Source organism: Diadema setosum, chromosome 21 (assembly GCF_964275005.1).
Source record: "Diadema setosum chromosome 21, eeDiaSeto1, whole genome shotgun sequence".
Lineage (NCBI taxonomy): Eukaryota > Metazoa > Echinodermata > Echinoidea > Diadematoida > Diadematidae > Diadema > Diadema setosum.
This window is the reverse complement of record NC_092705.1, coordinates 19,974,018-20,001,255: the sequence shown is the minus strand read 5'-3', so window position 1 is coordinate 20,001,255 and position 27,238 is coordinate 19,974,018. Positions and strand designations below refer to the sequence as shown.

The window sequence follows — 27,238 nt, the reverse complement described above, 5'->3', positions numbered from 1 at the left end:
CACTTAGATGCAAATTTCTGTCATGGTTTTACCACACTCCTGGTTTCAAAGAAAAGCCACATTTCACTCATTTTCAGAGATTGTAAGGACGACTGATTACAGTACACAAGGGTTGATTGACAATGAAATTTACAAACATTCTTCAAGTCAGCCACCTCTGTCATTTGCAGGGAATAATTTTCCTGGTATTGCATTGCAATTTGCTATGCATTTTTGCACCAATGCTACACAAAGTAACTTTGTGCCACTTTTTGCACCAATGCTACACAAAGTAACAATGTGCCACTTTTCTTCCATAGAAGTGGACAGAATACAGTTTGAAATACTGTTCATCAGCTGAAATTCCTAATCAAATATGAGTTTGAAAATTGTTCCCCGAGTGTCAATAGATCTCCACAACATGGTGAAAGCATTTTATATGACACTGTACAATATTGAACATAACATTCAGAGAAGTGCCTCCTGAACACACAACATTAATACAATGTGGATTCACTTAAAGAATCTGTAGGGAGTGCTGAAACCTGTTATCAAATCTACTTAGAGTATTACAGAAATCAAGTTGCAGAATTTTGGCACTGTCCACTGCATCTCACCTTGGAGGTGTCAAAGTGTAGCCCTCTGATAGGATAGTCTGGGTTGTACGGCATGTCACGGATACCTGGGGGAAACTGCAATGTAACAATGCAAACAAACAGAGTGGCAGAGACCTGTCATGTCTTTCTTACTACTGGACAAACAAATAGAATGCAATTCTATTCCCCTGATGGAATTATTGCATGTGCCACATGCCATAAATGATTGTGTTTAACAATCTGAAATGATGACCCTAAATTGAGAGATCTCACATATTGACTTTGACCTGATCACATAATATGCAATGTATATTTATATCATGCGGAAAGATTGCAAAGGAACAATTTAATGCTTAACTACAGAACGTTTCAGAACTACATTGTGAGAAATGTATTCAATAAATCATGTAAGACTACATGAAAATAAGAAAAAATAAATGTCGAAGAAAAAGCACTGATGTATATATGCATTGTATATTTCAATACATTATATGTTGATATCTTCTTAAGATATAGAACTTTAGAAACATGAATGATCCTCACAAGGCAGTCCGAACATTCCTATTTAGGTTTCTGTATCACTGATAATATTAAGGACTACCACACACATATAGAAAGACTTTAAAAAAGAAACAAAAGAAACATTTATAATCTTAAAATACTCATGTACAGTTACAAGGCCTGCCCAATGTCTAATATGTCGAACTCTAAGGTCACACAAATACATCACAAACACTTGGCACAAGACTAGCTCTGTTTCTACTCGGTGTGCCCCATGCAGCATCTCAAGTATGTCAATGTATTATTGATTTCTAAATGGTGCAGTAGCAGGTAGTGGCCCATTAGTGATTCAATCTGCACATTATGTCTGTGTGCAATCTGTACCCAGTCCCCTTTAGATTATGCTACAGTAAAGAACTCTCGTACAGTAAGACAACCAAGCCTGTCATTGACCTTACTTGAAATCATGTTGATTTTAATTTCTTGCCAATGTACAATTTAAACAGCAAATGTGCCACTCTTCATCGGCACTAAAAAGCTTTGCAATGTTGACATGCCATCATTTATAGTAGTTCAGCCTTGCCAGCTTAATTCCTTTCTATTTGATTCATTTCATCTAATTTGTGTGTTTACTCTGTTTCAATAATAATTAATATCTGTCAGAATATGTTACTTTGACTCTGACTCCACACCACTGGAATTTGAAAGTCATAATTTAACCAATGACTTGTTTGAGAGTCTTCTTTCTTTTTTTTGGCCAGGTTTTACCTTGATTTTTTTTAAATATATTATGACTGATCTCAGATAAATCATCCTTTTCATTTACAAGTGCTTACAAAGTACTTCCTTACTAAACATAATTCACAACATAAGTTGTTTAATTCATGCCTTTAATAATAAAGAGTTCAGTTCTTTTTTATGTCATTCTGATGATAATGAATTGAGGACATCTTATCATGCAAATGGAATGAAAGGGCAGGACTAAATCACACACACACACACACACACACACACACAAAGTAATAATTATATACTACAAACAGTGGCAATGGCACTCTTGTGGTACATGACTAAAACACTAATAGATAACTGAAGATTGACCATAAGCGCGCATGTGTCCTTTGATTTAAAACCATATTGGGTTGAAATTAAAGGACAAGTTCACCTTCATAAACATAAGGATTGAGAGAATGCAGCAATATTAGTAGAACACATTAGTGAAAGTTTGAGGAAAATTGGACAATCGATGCAAAAGTTATGAATTTTTAAAACTTTTGTGTTGGAACTGCTGGATGAGGAGACTATTAAGGCTTGTGATGTCATATGAGTACAACAGTATAAAGAAAATGTAAAGAAAATTCAACATAAAATTTTCACTTTTTCGCATAATAAAAGAGCACATGACTTGCCTCTTTCTAAAGACAATGGGAATAATATTACCCATAACATATGTCAGTAACGAGTCAAGGGAATGTGTACTTTTTTCAAAAGATGAAATTTTGTGAAATTCTCTTTATATTTTCCTTATATTGTTGTACGCATGTGACATCATACACTGCAGTAGTCTTCTCATCCAGCGGTGACTGCACAAAAACTTCAAAAATTCATGTTTGAACGGATTATCCGATTTTCCTCAAACTTTCAATGATGTGCTCTACAAATATTGCTACATTCTCTCAATCCTTATGTTAACGAAGGTGAACTTGTCCTACATGTATAATTCAGGCCTGTTTGTCAGCAAGAGACCCAAAGGTCTAGTGCTCACCTAAACAGCACACTTGACCTTGAACAGGGCCCTCTACTCCAGGCAAACCAATTTCAAATTCTTGATATTTGCAGACTGCAGCAAACCCCTTTACACAACATCCTCCTAATTTGTCCCAACTAGGATCCTTTCTTGCATTGATAATTCCTGCAAAGTCTGGTTAAAACTTATGAATCTTGGGTATTTGGGGCACACCTCAGGACACCGTTAATGATATCACTACCATGTACAAATAGATATCTTCCCAGGGCTGTCAATGATTCCTGCAGCCAAGTTTGGTAAAATGTCATGACCTAACTGTATTATGACGAATATGAAAATATAAAATCATGAAAGTTAATCGATACCAACCAACATCACAAACTATATGATCCCCTTCCTCCATGAGTCCTGGGGCAAATTCCACCCATCCACTCTCAAGAAGATGGAAATGGTGTAAATCATGACAATAAGGTAATTCAGGGTATACACTTGGGTCTGTCACAGGGTGCCCCTAACCATTTCATTTGCACATAGGCCTATGATTTTCCACTGCCCCCCCCCAAAAAAAAAAAAAAAAAAGGTTGGTCACAATCTGCATGCATTCAATGCAAAACAATAAAATGGATACTTCCCCAAGTGTTGATCACCTTGTTTGGCAGACCATTCTGGTTACTTGGTCTACACAAGATCATTCTTTGTTAAACAAGAATTCCATAAATTGTCATGTCAGGCAAGATTAAGCATTACTCCGCATATGTTGCTTTGAAAACAAGTAAAGTGCCTAATCAACTGGAGAAAAAAGAAAGGTCATTGATAACAACATGCACATCAGCTAATTACATACTGGCTTATTTGTAGAAACTAGGATCCCCTCCCTTCATGGATGACTCCTGTTAAAATCCAGCCCCAAATTTTCCAAAAGATGAAAATGTAAAATGTCATAAGAATTTGTTTATTTTGTGGTATTTGGGCCCAACCCTTGAGGACACCACCGTTTGTACTAAATACATTTTATGAACCTCTTCCCCCAACCCAGTGATGATTCCTGCCAAATCAAATCCTGCCATCAGTTTTCAAGAAGAAGATGAAAATGCACACCAGACAGTGAAAATTGAAGTTAGCTCACTTGAGCCATTCAGCTCAGGTGAGCTAAAAACAGAGATCAGGTAACAATGAATGACATTTGGAGAACATTCCTGACTGTGCATTGATCACAAAACCAACAAAAAGTCGTTGCCAAGATTTTATGTGAAGACACAAAATAGGTAAAATGGCCGAGATATCCAAAAGCAAAGAGGTCCTAATGAAAGGTCGGACCAACCTTTTATTTAGATAGGAATACTCTTTTTTTTTTTACTGTTTTTGGATATCTCAGTCATTTCAAAACCAATTTTCATCAAATAAACTTTGAATCCTCTCATATATGGTCTTTAATATCTTATCTGTGGTTTATAATTATCTCGCATTAAGTTAAAATTTGAATTCCCCATCTCAACCAAAACTATACCATCCCTTTAAGCTGTCGGCCAGAAAGAACGTAGGAGGCAGCGACAGCTGGTTGGCAGTGAAGGTATGTTTTGATGGTCAAGGAATCCAATAATGGAGATGATATGAATGTAAGGGTGGAAATCACAATATGGGTGGAAATGAGCTGTTTGGTGGAGGTTTCTCTCCAAGTGGTTTTCTAGTGATCATCTTCCAATATTCCTCTTTGAATTCAAAAAGTTGCATCATGTTTAATTTCTATTTTCAATGCAACATGATGTATACATGTAGTTGTACCTTCTTGTTCTGGATGAGATTATCCAGGGCTTGTCTGTAGATGAGATGGTGAAGGGCATCGTTGTAACAGGCGAGGGTGTAGTCATAGTCAAAACCATACACCTCTATGTCGTCCAAACTCACTTCATTGTTGGCAAACACTGTCTTCGGACTCACCTTGGTAGTATGGTTAACAGCTGGGAGAAAAATCAGCAGAAACTTCAAAATGAATTTCATGGCTGCAGTCACCAAAAAAATATATATATATATTGTTCCACCACCATTATGCTATCAATCGCAAATAACATCAAGAGAAAGTTTACTCTTTTGTGTGCTTTTGTTGTAGACTTTCTCTTCATGTTATTTGTGATGGATAGCATAAATGGTCGTGGAAAATATTTTTTTTCTGTGGCTGCAGCCATGAAAAAGCACACAAAAGAGTAATTAAAACTAGAAATGTCGCTATGGTGACTGGTATGCCTCCGCCATATCGCATGGTTATCCCAATAGGTCTGTAAGTCTTGACAATGTGAGATGACAGTTTCACATGATTGGTGAAAACTTGAAATCACATGTTTGAAAGTTTTACAAAACCACAAATGTCCGGAGTGTTTACATACCCCTAACCAAAATCAAACATCCTTCATTCAGCAGCAACGGACTTGCATTTAGATGCAAAGTTGTGAACGATTTGGGGGACACTTGTGCTTGATTTTTCGAATTTCTTGCAAATAGCTTAGGAGCATAATATGCCTGCTTTCTGTCACACAGAAATAACAAATTCAATGACGAGTAGCAAGTCATGAACTGGTGTTTGTGTTTTCTGCATGCACTCAGCAATGTTTATTGCAATAATTTCCTTAGTTACAGCCAAAGTTGCATCGAAATGACATCACAAAGAAGCTGAAACATGTGAAAATATGCTCTATTTAATCCTGTAAATTATAGACCTTCTTCAGTAATTCTAACATTCGATACAGTGAGTCAGTGTCTAGCTGGCCCCTAGAAGTAAAACCCCCTGCCCCCCCCCCCCCCCCTGCCCTGGATAGCTAGCTAAATCGAAATTGCTGGACACACAGGGGGGTGTTTCACAAAGCCGTTCTTAAAGTTAAGAAGGACTTAAGTGCGACTGGTGATCAGTTCTTGTGCTGCCGAATTATTGAGTGATAAGTACAGCACACAAGAACTGATCACCAGTCGCACTTAAGTCCTTCTTAACTTTAAGAACGGCTTTGTAAAACACCCCCCAGGTCCATTACATCAGCGACATGGTATAGGTAGAGTTAACTTCTTGTCTAACGTTAGATACTCTTACCTTTTAAACTAGAATCTACAGTAAGTTTACTACATTTCTGGACATCGTGTCTATCCACTGCCATACCAACGAAGTCCATACATCAGCGACATGGTATAGAATCTAGGTAGAGTTAACTTCTTGTCTCACGTTAGTCGTTAGATAGGCCTACTTCTACTCTTACCTTTTTATTAAACTAGAATCTACAGTAGGCCCTAAGTTTACTACAGTATTTCTGGACATCATGTATCTATCCACTGCCATACCAACGTACGTAATCGTCTAACGTGTTAGAACATCCCAATAAATTATGTGGATCAAGGCTAAATGTAGTTTACTGCATAATATAATGCCATGCCTAGCGCCAGTAGCTAGCGGCGAGTGCCAGTGCAGTGGTACTGGTATACTAGTGGTGGTAGCTGTAGTGTAGTTAGGAGATCGTGTCGTGTATGAATGTACAGTACGTAACAACTAACGTCAATGGTTGTGCAATATCTCGCTCGTCGAGATATGTGGGAGACTTACCATATCCCTCACAATAGCTCTTCAGTGAATTGTACTCCTCCCATAAGTCACCTTCTGTAATTGTTTTCGTAATCCCACTTAGAGAGCGAACGATCTTCGCATCAGAATTCAAATTTCGTGTCATAAACTTGACAATGCTGTGTGTTCTATAGGAGAAATATCTCCTTGCAACCTGCAAAGCAGACGCCATTTCTGGGCAGTTCGCTCGATATACATGCGCCCGCACCGCGCGTGCCGTTCCGCGCACACTATACTAGTACCATGTGCCAGTGGCGCACACTATGAAAGTGAAAAGTCCAGAAGACAGTGTATCATGTACCGAAGTAAGAAATAACAACTTTTAATTTTTTAGTGAGAAAAGTAATTGCAAGCACTGTCCATACCCTATAATGAGCATCACTCGTCTTGTTTTAGCCTTTACTCTCATAGCAATCATTACTACTGGACTCATCTAGACATAATTACAGATGCAATGTACGTGTATGTTCAATGGAAAAAAAAAAACATTATGGTTCTTTATTTTCGGTGAATGGTAATATTATTACGACAAATAGATCATTATAGTGATGACCGATGATGAAAATGATATTGATATAAATGATTATGATGATAATCTTACCGAGGTAAAATATCAGAGGCAAAATATCAGAGACAATCATTGACATCATTATTTATAATACCCAGCCCGAAGCACAGCACCCTACATAACGACAAAGAGGGGAATTCTAGTTCAGTTGCAAGTTAGTTTGAAGAGGAGTAACATTTTCTTAGCAGTGACATTAAAAGTACAGTTTGACCTCGATTATCCGGCCTCCTTTTATCCGGAAATCTCTATTATCCGGACGCGGTCACGCAGTGAAGGACTTTTTTTTTTTCATCCAAAAATTGAGAAAAAACAGTGACTTTAACATCTTTAACATCTATTTCACTAATTTCATAAGATGTGCATGATAGCTTTCTCAATAATAATAATAATAATAATAATAATAATAATAATAATAATAGTGGCTACTTGTATAGCGCACAGGTCCACTTTTCAGTGCTCATGGCGCTTCAAAAATGAAAAAATATCATATATTTACATGTTCATCTTGGAATTTTCCACGTGTTGGACTTCGAATGTTGTAATTATTAGAAGAAAGAGTCTCAAGTACGCCATGGATCCAACGATTACAAAAAAATTTTATAACAAAATTTTCGGTCTGCCTCAGACCTTCGTCAGTGCAAATACAATGTCATAATTTTTTTTTGTAATCGTTGGATCCATGGCGTACTTGAGACTCTTTCTTCTAATAATTACAACATATATTTACATGCGTATACATATTCAAACATTTCAACAAAGAAAAAAATGGTAAACAAAAGCAAATATATACCAAATAAAGAATACAACATATATCAATTAAAAATACAATATTAATCCAATATTAATGACATACAGCAATTACAGTCCTCAGTATGAAAGGAACAGATAAGTTTTAAGTTTGGATTTGAATGACTCTGTAGATGACAGTTCCCTTAACTGAAGAGGTAACTGATTCCACAATTTTGGTCAGTAGTATATACATGTACCCGTTCGCACCTCGTGGAGCAGTGGAGCTGTGGAGCGGTGGAGCTCCACAGCTTATGAATATTAATGAGCTCATGAATAGTAATGATCATGAATATGTATGAATATGTATTTATGTAATGTACATGCATTATGTATGGGTGTGAGATATAATAGTCTGTGAATGGGTGTGGCAATAGCAATAGTGAATTGTGGAGCAGTGGAGCTCTATGACCTAGCATATCATATTAGTGAGCTTAATTTATGAATATGTATGATTATGCAATTATGTTAACATTGTATAAACTATGCGTACGCTGTGGAGCTATGGAGTTGTGGAGTTGTGGAGCGGGAGTGACTCTCTTGCAACATGGCTAGTGTGGAGTGTATGTTGTGGAGTCTATGATTTTTGCACGTATACAGTTGATGCGAATATAATTATGCAAATGCGTATAACAGTAAGGTGCGAAGAAATGAACATTATCAATAATAAATTGTGGAGCTGTGGAGCTTCAAGATGACCTAACATATGAATATTAATGAGCTTAAACCATGAATATGTATGATTATGTATTTATGTAAATACACATGAATTATGTATAAGCTACGGAGCTGTGGAACTGTGGAGGTGTGGAGAGTGACTCTTTACAACCGATGGTATGCCTGGTGTGGAGTGTAACTTTTGCTGTGGAGTCGTATGATTTTACACGATGATATGAAAGGGTAAATTAAATCAGCATCATATGCAAAGATTAAATGTATGACACAGATATGTTTAGCTTGTGAATGGGCGTGACAGTAACGCAAGTGGGCTTAAGTACATTTCATACTTGATTGTGGAGCTGTGGAGACTTACATTTTTTTTTTTTTGCAACGGATTGTATGGCTTACAGTGTGGAGTGCATATTGTGGAGTCTAGTTTTTTTTTTTTTTGCTATGTTTTTTTAAATGTTTGTTTGTTTGTTTGTTTGTTTGTTTGTTTGTTTTTTCTCGCACGATGATACGAAAGGTTGATACAAAGTAAATGCAAATGCATATACCGGTAACGTATGAAGGATTAAGCATCATCTATATTGAATTGTGGAGTAGTGGAGCTCCAAGACGACTAATATATGAATATTGATAAGCTTTGGCGTTTCTTTTTTTCCAATTGATTGTATGGCTGGTGTTGAGTGTATGTTGTGGAGTCGTATGATTTTGCGCGCTGATGCGAAAGGTTGATATGGATGTAACTATGCAAATTCGTAGGATAAGGATAAGTCATCACCAAAAGCAAATTATGGAGCAGCGGAGCTCCAACAAGATGACCTAGCATATGAATATTAATGTATGCAAATGCGTATCAATAATGTATGATTGTAAGATTAAGCACGCTCAGGTGAGACTTGTGGAGCTGTGGAGAGCGAGCCTCTTGAAATGATTTCTATGGTTATTGCGAAGTTAGGTTGTAGAGTCGCATGCTTGCACGATAATACATACAGAAAATTTCATATCATTACCGGTATTCGTGTAAATGTGTAAACACGACGTATAGGATCATAAGATAGGCCTATGATCACTTACCCGCTGAGCAGCGGAGTCGTGAAGCAGTGAAGTTCCAAGATGATGCAAAATGTATGAATATTCATGAGTTGACATCGCATGAACTTGAGGGTTTATGTGGAGTTTATGGTGTGATGGGGTTGTGCGCGTTTATATGAGGCAAGATTTTATATGAATTTGCATGACGTAATCTCATGGTGTGAATAAATGACATCAAAGGTGAGAATGGATTAGGATAGCAGTATTCCTTTTTTTTTTCATCGTTTCATCGTTTTATCGTTTCATCATTTCATCGTTTCATCATTTCATCGTTTCATCATTTCATCGTTTCATCATTTCATCATTTCATCGTTTCATCATTCGTTTCATCATTATTCATCATTTCATCGTGTAATCATTTTGTCATTTCATCATTTCGTTAGTTCATCACGTTCATCATTTTATCGTACTAAATTGTGAAAGAGATTTAAGTCAGTTTTCTACACAATGTTGGAAAAGCAAACATGTAGACACACAAACTTGTATATAGTGTTTACATGTGTGAAGTAACAGATAAAGTTTTGAACAATAATTGCGGAGTCGTATGTTTGTTTACCCGATAATACGGAAATGTGATATCATTGAAGGTATATTCATGTTTAAATGTGTACACACGATTTTCGCAAGATAACGATCGAGTACCCACTGAGCAGTTGAGTTCCATCATGGTGGATGACGCATGAAAGAGTGCTCATAGATGCGACTGTGACATGTGGGTTCTTTATCATGGTCACGACATCGTACATTGACCCAATGAGGTCTATATGCATGGTGTGATCAATAACTTATCTATTTCTTAATATAACGAATAGGGGTTCAATCAACTCGAAGTCTTTCAAATATATTCGTGAAAGAATACGCGGAAAAAAAAATTACAAGAAAAAAAAATGAGTGATTGATGTAATCGACGTTTTGATATTTCCCATGTTCATGATACAATTTCTTTCTTTTTGTTTCACTCTAATTACAAGTCGCGCCTAGCTTCAATTGTTTACAAAAAATTTATCTTTTAATATCGTGTTATGTATAGTTGAACTTGATGAGCAAAAAGATATTTCACAACAACATTATGACATCGTAGTGTTTTCTCTCATGCATAACAAGCTGGTACTTGTATCTTGTACAATTTTCTCTCTCCCTCTCTTGTTGTCTTTCTCTCTCTCTCTCTCTCTCTCTCTCAAAAAAAGAGAAATCCGCAAACCACACGGTCATAAACATACAATTATGTTTCGAGACGTAAGCATATCAGACGTTACACAATGATATTGAAGATGTAAAGTTTATTTGTTAATTTTGTTTAAGAATGTGTTGTACAAATTTGAATTTGTTTTCGGTTTCGTTAAAGTTCAGCATGTTGAATAAACAACAACAACAGAAGTCGCACACTAGTACATAGATTTAAACAAAATGGCGAAATGACAAAATGGCGAAATGACGAAACGGTGAAACGGCGAGTTGACGAATATGAGTACATAATTATTCTTGCCTTTAGAGGACCACGATTGAATTTTACTCTTATAATCGTCCATACACGCATACTCTACACAGCTACGCAAGGAGAAATAAATACACATTTAGTCTTTCGGTACCTTAAACGCTTTGATAAACGAACAAAAAAAAAGTTAGTACAATTTATTTACATATTGAATAGTAGAAATATGGAAATGAAGAATATTGATAAATAAGTAACATATTACGATGTTTGTATCAATCGCTTTTGTCACAAATACATCTTAGAGAACCGTTAATCAAGAAAATGAACACTCGCTGACCATATGGCGTATATATTCGCTATATATACAACCGTCGAAGCTATGTATACTGTAGCTAAAGAACCTCCAAGGGAAAAGATTTACGCAAATACATAGTCATGAAATCGTAACACGAACATATTAGTCCGGTTTTGCGCAGCATTAACGACTATTAGAATCGAGACCCTGACCATGAACCGACAAACAGATTTCACCTGTTGAGACTCGTCTGCATGAGTCATAACTCTTACGTAAGAATGACCGATTGCGGAATTCCCCAGTCGAATGACGTCATTGTGAATTTAAGTATCGCTGGCGAGTGATTAGCAATAGCTTGTGTTATTCGGGCATAATATTCTTTGACAAAGAATGTACAGTGAATTAACTATGTGCAGTAGACCAAAAGTCAGAAACAATCGCGTTCAACGGACTTGTTTTGTTTTGTATTGTTTTTCATCTTGTAATTTTCTAGTTTTGTTCTGTTGTTGTTGTTGTTGTTGTTTTCGCTGTTGAGACTGCGATTCTGTACGTAATTTAGCGTTATGGAATAAAACGATATTTCATCACATCGAATAGAAAACAAACGACAAAAGCGATTGATATCCTACAGAAACACCCAAAAATGTTAAGGTATACTCGTTCAAATTTAAATATAAACTCACAACATTTGCCCACTTTCCGTCAAGGACTTTCAGTGATCACAATGTCAAATAAAGTATAGTCCATTGTGTTCAAGCGAAATGAGGTTTAACACAGTCTTCTTTTACAATCTAATCACCTTTTTTTGTATTTTTTTTTTAAAGCTAACAATATCCCCTCTGTTTCCACGTCTATATAGCACGATAGAAATTACAATGGACGTACTTACGTATTTTGAAATACCCCAATGATAATCTATAACATTGCGTAGAAATAAAGAACAGTAAAAGCAATTCGCATTTCAGAATTATATTCTACATAATTCAAATCAAATTGTTATACATGACCAAATGACTATACACAAAATAGGAAGTGTTCGTTAACACGATGATACGGACACGAATAGGAGTCACGAAATGGCGTAACATATACATGTATACAGATATACTAGTCTGGTTTTGCGCATCAGCATCGAGTATCAGAAGCGAGGTCGTGACCGTGAACCGACAAACAGATTTCACCTTTTGGGACTTGTCTCTATGAGTCATAGCTCTTGCGAAATAAGAGTGGACAATGGCGAAATGCCCTGGTCCAATGACGTCATTGTTAATTTAAGCATAATTGGCGGGTGATTTAAATGAGCGCAATTGGACTTCGAGCTCAGTCAGGCGCTAATCTTTTACGGCGTACACAATAAACCATCTCTCATCTCTCGTCTTAGCGAGACTCTCAAGTTAGGCCTACCCATGTATACTATCTTTTGAAGTTAAGATGGAAAGTTCGATAAAATATACCTGTGAGCTGTGCAGTGCAAAGTTTTCAGCTAGGAGAAATCTCAGGCGTCATCATCGCATACATCATCAGGATCAGCAAGTATTACACGCATGTAAGGTGTGTGGTCAGACTTTCAAACGAATCGACAGCTTGAAGCGCCATGAGAAATCCCGGCACCATCATCGAAATATCCAAGGACAGGAGGATAAAACAACGGCCGGAGCTAGGAAATACAGTTGTCTAGTGACGTGTAATGCAGAGTTTTCAGTGAGGAGAAACTTAACCCGTCATCATCGCACATTTCATCAGGATCAACGAGTTTTGTATGTTTGCAATACGTGTGGGAAGGCGTTTGGTCGACTCGATAGTTTAAGACGACATGAGAAGACACAACATCTTTCCAAATGTCATTCGGATGAGGAAAGTCAACGATTGGTTTGTTCAGAATGTAATGCTCATTTTACCACGATCAGAGATCTCGAAGATCATAAGAAAACTCATTATCCAAAAGAAACTTATCTCTGTCACACTTGCGGACGAGTATACAATGAATGCAGAAAATTTGTGAAACACATTAACAGTCATGGGAAACAATCTTCATCAACACCAACGTGTAAGCGGAAGTCTCCACGAGAGAATCAGTCAACAAGGCGAAAGAAACGTAAGTATTCTTGTTTGAATTTTCTGCTTGAATTAATTCTTCATTATCTCATAATTAAGGTTTCAGTAAAGATTTAGTGTTTATCAACGAAATTACCTTCATCTCCGTTAATGATGCACTCTAGAGAACTCTCTCTCTCTCTCTCTCTCTCTCCCTCATCCGGTTTAACAAGTAAATAGATAACTTAAATTGGAGGGGACATCTTTTTAGCAGTCGCCTCCATTTCCGACTCTTTCTTTGTTATGATCTATTCAGTTACATTTTTTGTCCATACGTTTCTTCATCTAGTATTATTATTTTCTTCTATCATTATTATTTTCCTGTAAAAGCGCTCCATAAGAAATAGCTATTATTATCACTATTGTTATTATTGTCTCATTGTAAACAAATGACGTGCATTTAAATCTCATTCTGAGATATAAAAGTCACGTTGTACTTTATTTCGTTCATATGCAATTGTCATATTGTATACTTTCATCGATCGGAAATGAAATAAAATAAAATGAATGAATAATAAATGCGTATTTTTTTTTTTGGTAATTAGATTATCAATTGATTGTAAGTAGTTTTCATTTGAATGCTATAATGATGTATGTCAATATAATCACCGACTCTACAGTCTCTCAGGCACGAATTAAGACCATTGTTTGTTTGTTCGTTTGTTTCTAGCACGGTGCCCTCAGTCTGACCAACAGTCCGACCTCAGTACGGATATCAAGCTGCCCCCACACGTGGACCCGGAGGGATGCGTCGCCAGAATGTACAAGGAACACTGGTACAATATCGAGGACAGGCAATCACAAGGACGAGTACATAGATGGTACAATTTTCACCTCCAATCACTCGACAACACCATCTTGAAAGAAAAGGCACGAAAAGTGTTTGAACTACAGTCCACTACCTTTAAAATTAACGCTTCGTATGGATTTGTTCTGTTTAACAACGAAACGAAAGAGTGTAGGTACTATTACGCGAGCAGAAACACAAAGATTTTCAACGAACCATATGTTATCACAAATCACGCTTCGTTTGAAGGTTTCATTAACACATTCATTCACGAAGATGTTCTTGAATATGCCAGGTCCCTGCGCCCAGATTCCAAATGGGTGGTTCAACATATCACGAACGTCACATTCTACGTATTTTCCCTCATTGATCATCCCATCGGTAGGGGAATGGAGCTCCCACTGTACGTGCTAGATAACAAAGCGATCGTATCATTGGTCAAGAACCGAATGACTGGTAAAACGTACGACGACAATTTGTGCCTCTTTCGATGTATTGCTCTTCTTCGTGGTTGCAGTTCAAAATGTCTGGAAACAACAACGAAAGAATTGTTAAAGAGCTACAAACCAAATGAAGAAATAAACAAATTCCCAGGTGTTAAACTCAGCGAACTGAGTGACATCGAAGAATTCTTTCAAATTAATATAATTGTTTATCAGTTAGTGCCTGTAGGTGACGAATCAATAGGTGAAGATTGTGGGAAGGAAGTCAACGATGTTTGTACCGCTACTGTTAGTTCGACTGAAACTGAAAAAGATCTATTCAGCAGTGAACAGACAGTGGCTGCTACACTCATTCGTCGAGGTCTGGATAAGTTTGCCGAGACACTGTACGTTAATCTTCACGACAGTCACTTCAGTTATGTCATTGACATCGAGAGGTATTGCCGTAACTATCAATGTAGACTATGCAACAAATTGTGGAAATCTCGAAAATCACTTCACCGACATGAAAAACTCTGCAGCGCAACAGCCACCAAACACGTTTTTCCTAAGGGGCTTGCAACATTTCACAACTCAGCCACAATATGGGAGGAACTGGAGGCTGAGGGAATTTTCGTTGAGGAAAGCAGGAGATTTTTCCCATATTTTGCTACATTTGACATAGAGAGCTATCTTGAAAAATCTAATGAAAGTGAATGCAAATCTGATGGTAGCCTACAGTATACATCTCGACACATACATTTGAGTGTTAGCGTGAACTCAAATGTACCGGGTTACAACGAGGCTTATTGCATGGTGTCGGATGGAAATCCCCAGACATTAATCGACACTATGGTGGCGTACTTACTAGAAGTCAGCCTACGATCTTTTCAACTTCTGGAACCACTTTTTCAAGACGTCCTGGACAAGACTGACGTCAAAGCTGAGGAGATACGACGTAGATTCTTGACAGATGGGGAAATATCTCCAGAGCCCAAATACTTAACGAGACTGCGACAAAAAGTCTTAAACTATTTACAAGAGTTGCCAGTTGTCGGATTTAACTCGGGTAAATACGACATTAATGTCATTAAGGAGTTTCTATACCCAACCCTTCTCGAAAAGGATCCTATCAACTACCTAGTAAAGAAAAACCACAACCACATGGCTATCAAAACTCAGCACCTTCAATTCGTCGATATTTTGAACTTTCTTGCCCCAGGATTCTCTTTAGCTTCATTCATGAAGGCCTATGGATGCAAGGAAACAAAGGGGTATTTTCCGTACGAATGGGTAGACTCTCTCGCTAAGTTGAATGAATCACAACTTCCACCCATAGAAGCATTTGATGACACCCTTCATCGCACTGCATTGACCCCTGAACAATACAAGCAATGTCAGCGTGAGTGGAAAGACAACCAGATGTCCACTTTCCGTGACTACCTCGTCTGGTATAATAATCGCGATGTAACCCCATTCATTGAGGCTGTAGAAAAGATGCGTGCTTTCTACGAGCATAGAGGAATTGATTTATTTAAGGACGGGATTTCTGTTCCGGGACTTACCATGAAATATCTGATGAAATGTAGTCCCGACGCACATTTCGGTTTGTTCTCGGAGAAGGATAAAGACTTATTCTACACTTTTCGCGAAAATTTAGTCGGGGGTCCATCGATTATTTTTCATCGCTATCATGAAAAGAACGTGACGAAGATTCGAGGAGGTAAAACGTGTCAGAAAGTGGTTGGCTTTGACGCGAACGCTCTTTATCTATGGGCAATCATGCAGGACATGCCTACTGGACACTATGTGAGGCGAAGAGCGGAAAATAATTTCAAACCGGAGAGCAGACATCCTATTGCGCAAGAATGGCTCCAGTATGAAAGTTTTAGAAGAGACATTAAAATCCGACACAATGGCAATCACTCCGAAAAAAGAATTGGCCCCCTCCAATTCCCCGTGGATGGTTTCTGCGCGGAGACTAATCAGGTCTTTGAATTCAATGGGTGCTATTTCCACGGGCATTCTTGTCATCTGACCAAAGGGGAAACACTAAACAAAAGACTGGGGAAACCTATGGAAGAATTACGTCAAAAGACTGAGGAGAAAAAGAAATACATTCAACAAATGGGATATCAGTACATTTCCATTTGGGAATGTGAATATCGAGATATGCGCAAGCACGACTCTACGCTCAGTGCGTTTCTCTCAGAACATTTTCCCCAACCCAAGCTTCGCCATGGAGCGTCACAAGCACAACTTCTCTCCGCTATACAGAAAGGACACCTCTTTGGGTTTGTTGTATGCGACATACACGTGCCAGATAAGTTTAAAGACTATTTCTCAGAGATGTGCCCTATCTTTAAGAATACAAACATATCGCGGGAGGATATCGGAGATGTAATGCGGAACTACGCAGAAAAACATGGCATTATGCAGACACCTCGACGTAGCCTCATTGGAAGTATGTTCGGGAAGAACATTTTGTTGTACACTCCTCTTCTGCGTTGGTACCTTGAACACGGTCTCATTGTTACCAACATCTCACAATTTGTAGAATACAAACCAAATGCTTGCTTTAAAACATTTGGGGAAGCTGTGTCAGACGCACGTCGTGCGGGGGATAGCGATCCGTGCAAGAGCATCATTGCTGATACAATGAAGCTGATCGGAAACTCCTCCTACGGGAAGACAATTACAAACAAGGAAAAACATCGCAATGTGAATGTGTGCGATGAAAATAAGGCACAAAAACAAGTCAATAGCACTCTGTTTCGGGATCTCAATCCTATCGGAAAAGACTGCTATGAAGTGGATATGGCCAAACAAAAAATCAAAATGGATCTTCCGGTTCAAATTGGACACGCCGTGTACCAAATGGCAAAACTTCGAATGTTGCAATTTTATTATGATTTCCTCGTGAAGTATGTTGATCCTTCAGATTTTCAGATGTGTGAAATGGATACGGATTCTGCGTATATCGCCATCTCTTCGAAAGATTTTGAGGATGTGATAAAACCGAACATGAAAGAGCAATACGAAGAAGACAAAGGCAACTGGTTTCCTCGAAATGACTGTGTGGAAAATGCTATGTATGATAAACGAACTCCAGGTTTGTTCAAAGTGGAATGGGAGGGTGACGGAATAGTTGCTCTTTGTAGCAAGACGTACTACTGTTTTGGCCCAACAGACAAATTCAGTTGCAAAGGCGTCAGTAAGAGACAAAGTGACATCAACAAAAACACTTACCTAGAGGTTCTCCATTCAAGAGTGTCGGGCGGTGGAACCAATTTAGGATTTCGTGTTGTGAACAATGGTGTCTCTACATACTCGCAAACAAGAAATGCCTTCACTTATTTCTATCCAAAGCGTAAAATCTTAGATGACAACATCTCCACGACGTATTTAGATATCTGAGTAAAAAACTCGTAGTATCATCAGTCATTGCATACAATTATTTTCCATTCTTACGTTTTACTCCCGGTAGTCTAACGAGAGGGAAAAAAAAAATGATATAGATGCCTTCATCGTACACTCAGTTATGATATCATTATGAACGTAATACTGCAAAGATTGTAATTTTCATGCAAAACACTGTTTGAATTTCAAAAGATTATAATTTTGGCTTTTTTTGTATCTACGGTTGAAGCGAGTTACTAGAGAATGTCTGTTTACCTGTATATGTTTATTGCTGGTCTAGTTGTTATTCATTGTACATATAAATCTAGCCCAGTATCAGATTACATACACCGCGGAATGAGCGTATAGTCATCAACATGTTAAAAATGTTTGAATTTGAAGGGGCATTCTAGACGATTTCCATAATTTCACATCATGTAGTACATGAATCAACAGCTCCATGTATAGACTTGTGTAATTTATTGTGGCCTTTGAGCAGCAGAGAAACCAATAATCTTAAAATCTTTAAGAAATTACAATGAACAGTGTTGATATCATAGGAGCCTCACATATTTCAGAAATGTAGCAGTGTAATTCCAGTACCGCTTGCTTAACAAGTTCACCAGTGTAGAATCTATACATGCCTTCTTCTTTTCTTCTACTTCCTTGAGCCCCAAGTCATGTATTCTTATGGTGAGGCTGTCATGTCATCGTCTTTGTACATTGTCATTTGTTGTAAATTTTGAAAACAATATTATTCTTCATCCCAGTCACTATAAATTTTGAAACTCTGTACTCAGTATAACTGATTTATAGTTGTTCAAATGTAAAACTCAGAAAATCTTTCGGAGGTCGCCTTTGATTTAGATTTAGATGCTTGGTACAATGCACGTTATTGTATGAACGTACACATCATGAATATGGATTGACAAACATTTAGGTAGTGGTTTGAATTTTGTCGCAATAAAAAAACCCAACAACAACACATGGGTTTCATTTTATTTGATATGAGGCTGTGTGACAATGATACTGAGCTTTGCAATAGAGATATTTATAATTCCGTGTTATCAATTCAGTGTATATCCACGTTAGTTGCATAAACTTATGTACACAGCAGGGCGTTGCATAATATACAAATTTATGCTTGATTTTCTCAAATGTTTAATACGGAGCACGTGTGTAAGAAATTGGCCTTATCTTTTTCTAAGATTTTTTTTTATTTCACTTGGATTTGACTAGATTTCGCAAGTAATATTGTTGGTAGTAACAAACTACTCAGCAGCGTGCTTCATTGTCTATTGTGTAAACTGAAAGTCCTCGATTGGAAGTGGGCAAATATTGAGTTTATATCTAAATTCAAACGCAGACCTTAGGTGGTGGAGTATTGCTGTAGAATATCAATCGCTTTGTACATTTGTTTTCTATTCGACGTGATGAACTAATGCTGGATTTTACAACACTAAATTACGTGCAAAATCGCAGTCTCAACAGCGAAAACAACAATAATCAAGCTATTGCTAATCACTCGCCAGCGATACTTAAACTAACAATGACGTCATTCGACTGGGGAATTCCGCAATCGGTCATTCTTACGTAAGAGTTATGACTCATGCAGACGAGTCTCAGGGTCTCGATTCTAATAGTCGTTAATGCTGCGCAAAACCGGACTAATATGTTCGTGTTACCATTTCATGACTATGTATTTGAGTAAATCTTTTCCCTTGGAGATTCTTTAGCTACAGTATTCTCTTCCCACCTCTCTGTCGATGGTTGTATATAATCATTATAGCGAATATATGCGCCATAATACATGTATGTATATGTTCAGCAAATGTTCATTTTCTTGATTAACGGTTCTCTAAGTTGTATTTGTGACAAAAGCGATTGATACAAACATCGTAATATGTTACTTATTTATCAATATTCTTCATTTCCATATTTCTACTATTCAATATGTAAATAAATTGTACTAACTTTTTTTTGTTCGTTTATCAAAGCGTTTAAGGTGTATATAATACCGAAAGACTAAATGTGTATTTATTTCTCCTTGCGTAGCTGTGTAGAGTATGCGTGTATGGACGATTATAAGAGTAAAATTCAATCGTGGTCCTCTAAAGGCAAGAATAATTATGTACTCATATTCGTCAACTCGCCATTTCGCCGTTTCGTCATTTCGTCATTTTGTCATTTCGCCATTTTGTTTGAATCTATGTACTAGTGTGCGACTTCTGTTGTTGTTGTTTATTCAACATGCTGAACTTTAACGAAACCGAAAACAAATTCAAATTTGTACAACACATTCTTAAACAAGATTAACAAATAAACTTTACGTCTTCAATATCATTGTGTAACGTCTGATATGCTTACGTCTCGAAACATAATTGTATGTTAATGACCGTGTGGTTTGTTTGTTTGTTGTTGTTGTTGTTGGGGTTTTTTGGTTTTTTTTTTGAGAGAGAGAGAAAGACAACAAGAGAGGGAGAGAGAAAATTGTACAAGATACAAGTACCAGCTTGTTATGCATGAGAGAAAACACTACGATGTCAAAATGTTGTTGTGAAATATCTTTTTGTTCATCAAGTTCAACTATACATAACACGATATTAAAAGATAAATTTTTTGTAAACTATTGAAGCTAGGTGCGACTTGTAATTAGAGTGAAACAAAAAGAAAGAAATTGTATCATGAACATGGGAAATATCAAAACGTCGATTACATCAATCACTCATTTTTTTTTCTTGTAATTTTTTTTTCCGCGTATTCTTTCACGAATATATTTGAAAGACTTCGAGTTGATTGAACCCCTATTCGTTATATTAAGAAATAGATAAGTTATTGATCACACCATGCATATAGACCTCATTGGGTCAATGTACGATGTCGTGACCATGATAAAGAACCCACATGTCACAGTCGCATCTATGAGCACTCTTTCATGCGTCATCCACCATGATGGAACTCAACTGCTCAGTGGGTACTCGATCGTTATCTTGCGAAAATCGTGTGTACACATTTAAACATGAATATACCTTCAATGATATCACATTTCCGTATTATCGGGTAAACAAACATACGACTCCGCAATTATTGTTCAAAACTTTATCTGTTACTTCACACATGTAAACACTATATACAAGTTTGTGTGTCTACATGTTTGCTTTTCCAACATTGTGTAGAAAACTGACTTAAATCTCTTTCACAATTTAGTACGATAAAATGATGAACGTGATGAACTAACGAAATGATGAAATGACAAAATGATTACACGATGAAATGATGAATAATGATGAAACGAATGATGAAACGATGAAATGATGAAATGATGAAACGATGAAATGATGAAACGATGAAATGATGAAACGATGAAATGATGAAACGATAAAACGATGAAACGATGAAAAAAAAAAAGGAATACTGCTATCCTAATCCATTCTCACCTTTGATGTCATTTATTCACACCATGAGATTACGTCATGCAAATTCATATAAAATCTTGCCTCATATAAACGCGCACAACCCCATCACACCATAAACTCCACATAAACCCTCAAGTTCATGCGATGTCAACTCATGAATATTCATACATTTTGCATCATCTTGGAACTTCACTGCTTCACGACTCCGCTGCTCAGCGGGTAAGTGATCATAGGCCTATCTTATGATCCTATACGTCGTGTTTACACATTTACACGAATACCGGTAATGATATGAAATTTTCTGTATGTATTATCGTGCAAGCATGCGACTCTACAACCTAACTTCGCAATAACCATAGAAATCATTTCAAGAGGCTCGCTCTCCACAGCTCCACAAGTCTCACCTGAGCGTGCTTAATCTTACAATCATACATTATTGATACGCATTTGCATACATTAATATTCATATGCTAGGTCATCTTGTTGGAGCTCCGCTGCTCCATAATTTGCTTTTGGTGATGACTTATCCTTATCCTACGAATTTGCATAGTTACATCCATATCAACCTTTCGCATCATCGCGCAAAATCATACGACTCCACAACATACACTCAACAGCAGCCATACAATCAATTGGAAAAAAAGAAACGCCAAAGCTTATCAATATTCATATATTAGTCGTCTTGGAGCTCCACTACTCCACAATTCAATATAGATGATGCTTAATCCTTCATACGTTACCGGTATATGCATTTGCATTTACTTTGTATCAACCTTTCGTATCATCGTGCGAGAAAAAACAAACAAACAAACAAACAAACAAACAAACAAACATTTAAAAAAACATAGCAAAAAAAAAAACTAGACTCCACAATATGCACTCCACACTGTAAGCCATACAATCCGTTGCAAAAAAAAAAAAAAATGTAAGTCTCCACAGCTCCACAATCAAGTATGAAATGTACTTAAGCCCACTTGCGTTACTGTCACGCCCATTCACAAGCTAAACATATCCGTGTCATACATTTAATCTTTGCATATGATGCTGATTTAATTTACCCTTTCATATCATCGTGTAAAATCATACGACTCCACAGCAAAAGTTATACTCCACACCAGGCATACCATCGGTTGTAAAGAGTCACTCTCCACACCTCCACAGCTCCACAGCTCCATAGCTCCACAGCTTATACATAATTCATGTGTATTTACATAAATACATAATCATACATATTCATGGTTTAAGCTCATTAATATTCATATGTTAGGTCATCTTGAAGCTCCACAGCTCCACAATTTATTATTGATAATGTTCATTTCTTCGCACCTTACTGTTATACGCATTTGCATAATTATATTCGCATCAACTGTATACGTGCAAAAATCATAGACTCCACAACATACACTCCACACTAGCCATGTTGCAAGAGAGTCACTCCCGCTCCACAACTCCACAACTCCATAGCTCCACAGCGTACGCATAGTTTATACAATGTTAACATAATTGCATAATCATACATATTCATAAATTAAGCTCACTAATATGATATGCTAGGTCATAGAGCTCCACTGCTCCACAATTCACTATTGCTATTGCCACACCCATTCACAGACTATTATATCTCACACTCATACATAATGCATGTACATTACATAAATACATATTCATACATATTCATGATCATTACTATTCATGAGCTCATTAATATTCATAAGCTGTGGAGCTCCACCGCTCCACAGCTCCACTGCTCCACGAGGTGCGAACGGGTACATGTATATACTACTTTGGTCCCATAACGGAAAAAGCACGATCACCATACCCATGTTTTACTCTGGGTGTTTGGAGTAAGAATGCATCTGATGATGAACGTAGCCTTCGTGTCGGATCAGAATTACTTATGTACTTATGTATATTGGGGAAAAAGAATGAACTGAATGATGTACTAATAACAGAATCTTGAAAATAATCCTTTTTTCTACAGGTAACCAATGTAAGGAACGGAGAACTGGTGACATGGAATCAAACTTATTAGTAAAAAGTTAACAATCGGGCAGCAGAATTTTGCAACCGTTGAAGTTTTGTGACATCTTTTTTTGTGACATCTGTGATAATGAGGTAAAACATGTATGATTTACATAAAGATATACTTTATTTTTGTGAAGAAGGGACTAGTACAGTTAATTTTGCGCAGGCTAGCATAGATTACACCACCGTTGCGGGGTACGCTATCTGCCTTGCTGCCAGTGCACTGGGACGGTTGCCCAGCTTGGACGGCAGCTATTAGCCGGGTTCACATGTACACCAATTTAATAGCGGGATACAAATCTCGAGATTTGCATCGCGATCGTCATCCCGAGTTTTTTGCACGTGTGGACAGAAAAAACCCGAAAATTAGCGGGATAGGCATCGCGATGCTAATCCCAAGAAATCTTGCGCTGGTTCGCCAATTAGCGGGATAATTGGCGCCGCGCTGGTACGTGTGAACGGTCGGGATTAGAATCTCGAGTTTTTACATCCCATCATGCAATGCGCACATCACAACAGCGAGGCCTCTGCGAAGAGGTCTTTCACCTCTTTGGAGCACAACAACAACAGCGCGCAAACCACACCACTGACGCGTAAAAGACAATGGACAAAGGTAAGTGCGCGCAGGCAGTGATAGAGAAGGGCGCTGTGTGACCCAGTTTGCTGGCTTTGCTGTTATCTCTATCGGCAATTAGCGGGATAATTCGGTACGTGTGGACGCTCGCCAAATTAGCGGGATACCGATCGCGATCGCTATCCCGCTAATTTGGTACGTGTGGGCGCGCGCAAAAAAACTCGGGATGAGCATCGCGATCGTCATCCCGCTAATTTGTACGTGTGAGCCCGGCTATTGTGTCTCCCATATCCGGCCAATACTGTAGAAGGATCCTAGGACAGCTCTCGCTCCTAAATACGCGTTTGGTATTCTGTAACACCGCGCGTAGGAGAAGAAATAGGATAGTGACGTCAGAGATCTTTATTTCTCTCCCAGCTTAGGATAGGGGCGTAACTTGATATGTTAATTAGATGTAATTAGATGTAAGTGGTATTCTGTATAAAGCTCAAGTAGGATCAACTTTAGGCATTCTTTCTCGGGCGCTTTGTCGGACGATTGCACTGACGACCTACTGTCTCTTATTTTGTATGTTCATGAACAAGAAAATAAATACATGGATCGTATAACACAGTTATCTGTTCCTCTCACAGTGAGGGTTCTAAAACTGCAGTCTATTGTGTTCGAAACGATAATTCTTCATGGGCGTCACCAGGGGGGTGCGTTGGGTGCGATCGCACCCCCCCCCCCCCCCCTTCAGAAATTTGCTTTTAGATGCTCTACAAACGCGACTTTTGTACTCTGCATTTACAAAAAGTCCCCACTCCCTTCCCCGCTCGGTCGCTTCGCTCCCTCTCCGAGGATCTCACACCGTCACTACCCCCGTATGTTATAATCATAGTCCTTTACAGTGATTTTGCCATTATGTTTCATTCCCAGAAATTTGCTTTTAGATGATCTACAAACGCGACTTTTGTACTCTGCTTTTACAAAAAGTGTACGATACCTTGGGAGGCGTATCCCCCTCCCACACCCTCCCCGCTCGGTCGCTTCGCTCCCTCGCCGAAGATCTCATCTAGTCACCGTCACATTATGTAACCCGTATGTTATAATCATAGTCCTTCACAGTTTTGTTTGTTTGTTGTTGTTTTTTTTTTTTACCGATGTTTAATTCCCTAGAAATTTGTTTTAAAATACTCTATAAACGCGATTTTTACACTCTGTTTTTACAAAAAGTCCCTACTGTGGGAGGGGGTATCCCCCCACACCCTCCCCCGCTCAGTCGCTCGCTCCCTCGCCGAGGATCTCGCACCGTCACTACCCCCCCCCCCAGTATGTTATAATCATAGTCCTTTTGTACTCTGCATTTATAAAAAGGCTCTACCGTGGGAGAGGGTATGATACCCTCTTTCACATCCACCCCCCCCCCCCCCCAACAGCTTGGTCATTTCGCTCCCTTGCCGAGGATCTCACACCGTCACATAAAATGTGCCCCCGTCGAGATTTTGCCCTCCAAAACCATTGCAGAAGTGTTCCGGCGCGTTTGTGGATGGGTGTGTGTGTGTCACTTTGTGTGTTTAATTAAACCATGGCTAATTTTCAGTTGAAGACGTAAAGTACATGTAAACTTCCCGTTACAATTCGTATCCTATACTGAATACAAAAATAATGTCTCTATAAGTATGATGTCTAAAATGATGCTATATAATATCAAGTGTGCCCCAGATCGTATACAATTCCACATCCAAAAATATGTGTACATTGTAAAGGTAATGTAGAAAAATACTTTGAAAACAACTTATGCTTATGAATACGTGCCACTAACAATGTAAGTTTATACGTACATAATATGATATGTACAGTGTATTTGTAATGATGATATACAGGAACCAATAAATCAAATAAATAAAAGATCTCGCAGGTTACATTTAGTGTCAAAACGCACCCCCCCCCTTGAAAAAAAGCTGATGACGCCTCTCCAGGGGCCGGGGAACCGGGGGGGGGGGGGGGGCGGGGCTGCAGCCCCCCCCCCCCCCACACACACACACACACACTTTTGGATCGTGAAAAAAAGAAGAAGAAAAGAGAAACAAAAAGAAAGAAAGGGGAAAAATCGGGGGGAAAATCACACTACCCGAATTTCTCACAAAAAGTGTGCTTCAGATCGCTTTATCTTGATTTTAAAAACGCAAAAGCCCCCTCTACCTCATTAGACTTTGTACACACAGATAATGCACACGCGGAATAAGAGCTAAATGCCGAGATTTTGCTATTAGCACTTTCCTGAAAGAGTCCAAATTTCCATAAATATTTTTTTTTGGGGGGGGGAGGGTGGGGGAGCTAGAAAAAAATCCAAGTATTGCACCAAAAGTTTGCACCAGATCGCTGAATTTCAGGTCTGAAAATGTAAAATCAATTTCAATTCAATTCAATTCAATTTTATTTCCATTTCCACTGAATAAACAGAAAAAATATATACAATACATTTACAGAACAAATTTATAACAATTTCAAAGAAAACGTACAAGTGGTCACGAGTAACAACAGAATTTCGTTTCTAAGGTATATACCTAATACAAAGATTAGAATGGAAATGGAGGGTCCCACTTAAAAAGCAAAGCTTGTAGGGTATGGGACCCTCTAAAAATACGTACACAAAGTCAAAGAAACCAATGTCAACTGACATGAAATTAACTTGGGAAGGGGGAAATAAAAGAAGAAGAAGAAAAAAAGAACAAAAAAGGGGGAAATGAGACTATGGTACAACACGCGCCATCGTGGATACAAGCATACTGTACTTCATTATGAAAATGCAATAACAAAACAATACAACGTTCCCTGGTTTGAAATTACGATTGATTGGGTGCATATGCCGGTATGAATGCATAGGAACGGATATAAAAAAGAGAAAGAGAATAGACTCACTGTTACTGGTACAATAAAAGAAATATCTGAGGTAAACTTATGTTAGACAGATTGTTTTCCTTGAAAGATGATTTCTGTGTGATAACTTAATACTTGTAAAAACAAACAAACAAACAAACAAACGACTTGATTGAGAGAATGAAACCGAACCTAATTTGGTTGTATATCATAAGATTTCAACAGAAAAAATTTTAATTTGTTTTTAAAAGAATTCAAAGTTTGTGCTGTTATTATGTCGTAGGGAAGTGAGTTCCAATACTTAGGCCCCTCGTAGATGAAGGTTTGCTGAGCCAGCAAGGTCCTAAAAAATGGTAAATGAAATTCGTTCGATTGCCTTGTAGGATAATTATGAAC

General features: G+C 37.9%; 2 protein-coding genes across 2 annotated transcripts in view; one reads left to right on the top strand and one right to left on the bottom strand.

The window, feature by feature from the left end:
• LOC140244316 (5'-nucleotidase domain-containing protein 3-like) overlaps positions 1 to 6,535 on the bottom strand; it is a 50,389-nt gene extending 43,854 nt beyond the window's left edge. Inside the window, exons 1-3 of the mRNA XM_072323957.1 lie at positions 6,404 to 6,535; positions 4,606 to 4,781; positions 597 to 671 (exon numbers count right to left, since the gene is read on the bottom strand). Coding sequence (XP_072180058.1) covers positions 597 to 671; positions 4,606 to 4,781; positions 6,404 to 6,527 — 375 coding nt within the window. The 5' untranslated portion in view covers positions 6,528 to 6,535. The remainder of the gene's footprint in view (positions 1 to 596; positions 672 to 4,605; positions 4,782 to 6,403) is intronic.
• Positions 6,536 to 17,224: 10,689 nt separating this feature from the next.
• LOC140244207 (uncharacterized) lies at positions 17,225 to 17,983 on the top strand. Its single transcript, XM_072323839.1, has one exon. The coding sequence runs from the start codon at positions 17,225 to 17,227 to the stop codon at positions 17,981 to 17,983; it is 759 nt and encodes a 252-aa protein (XP_072179940.1).
• Positions 17,984 to 27,238: the final 9,255 nt, after the last annotated feature.

What these genes read in the sequence shown, in the direction of transcription:
- LOC140244207 (XM_072323839.1), top strand. Translation starts at nt 17,225, where the DNA reads ATGAAGCTGATCGGAAACTCCTCCTACGGGAAGACAATTACAAACAAG.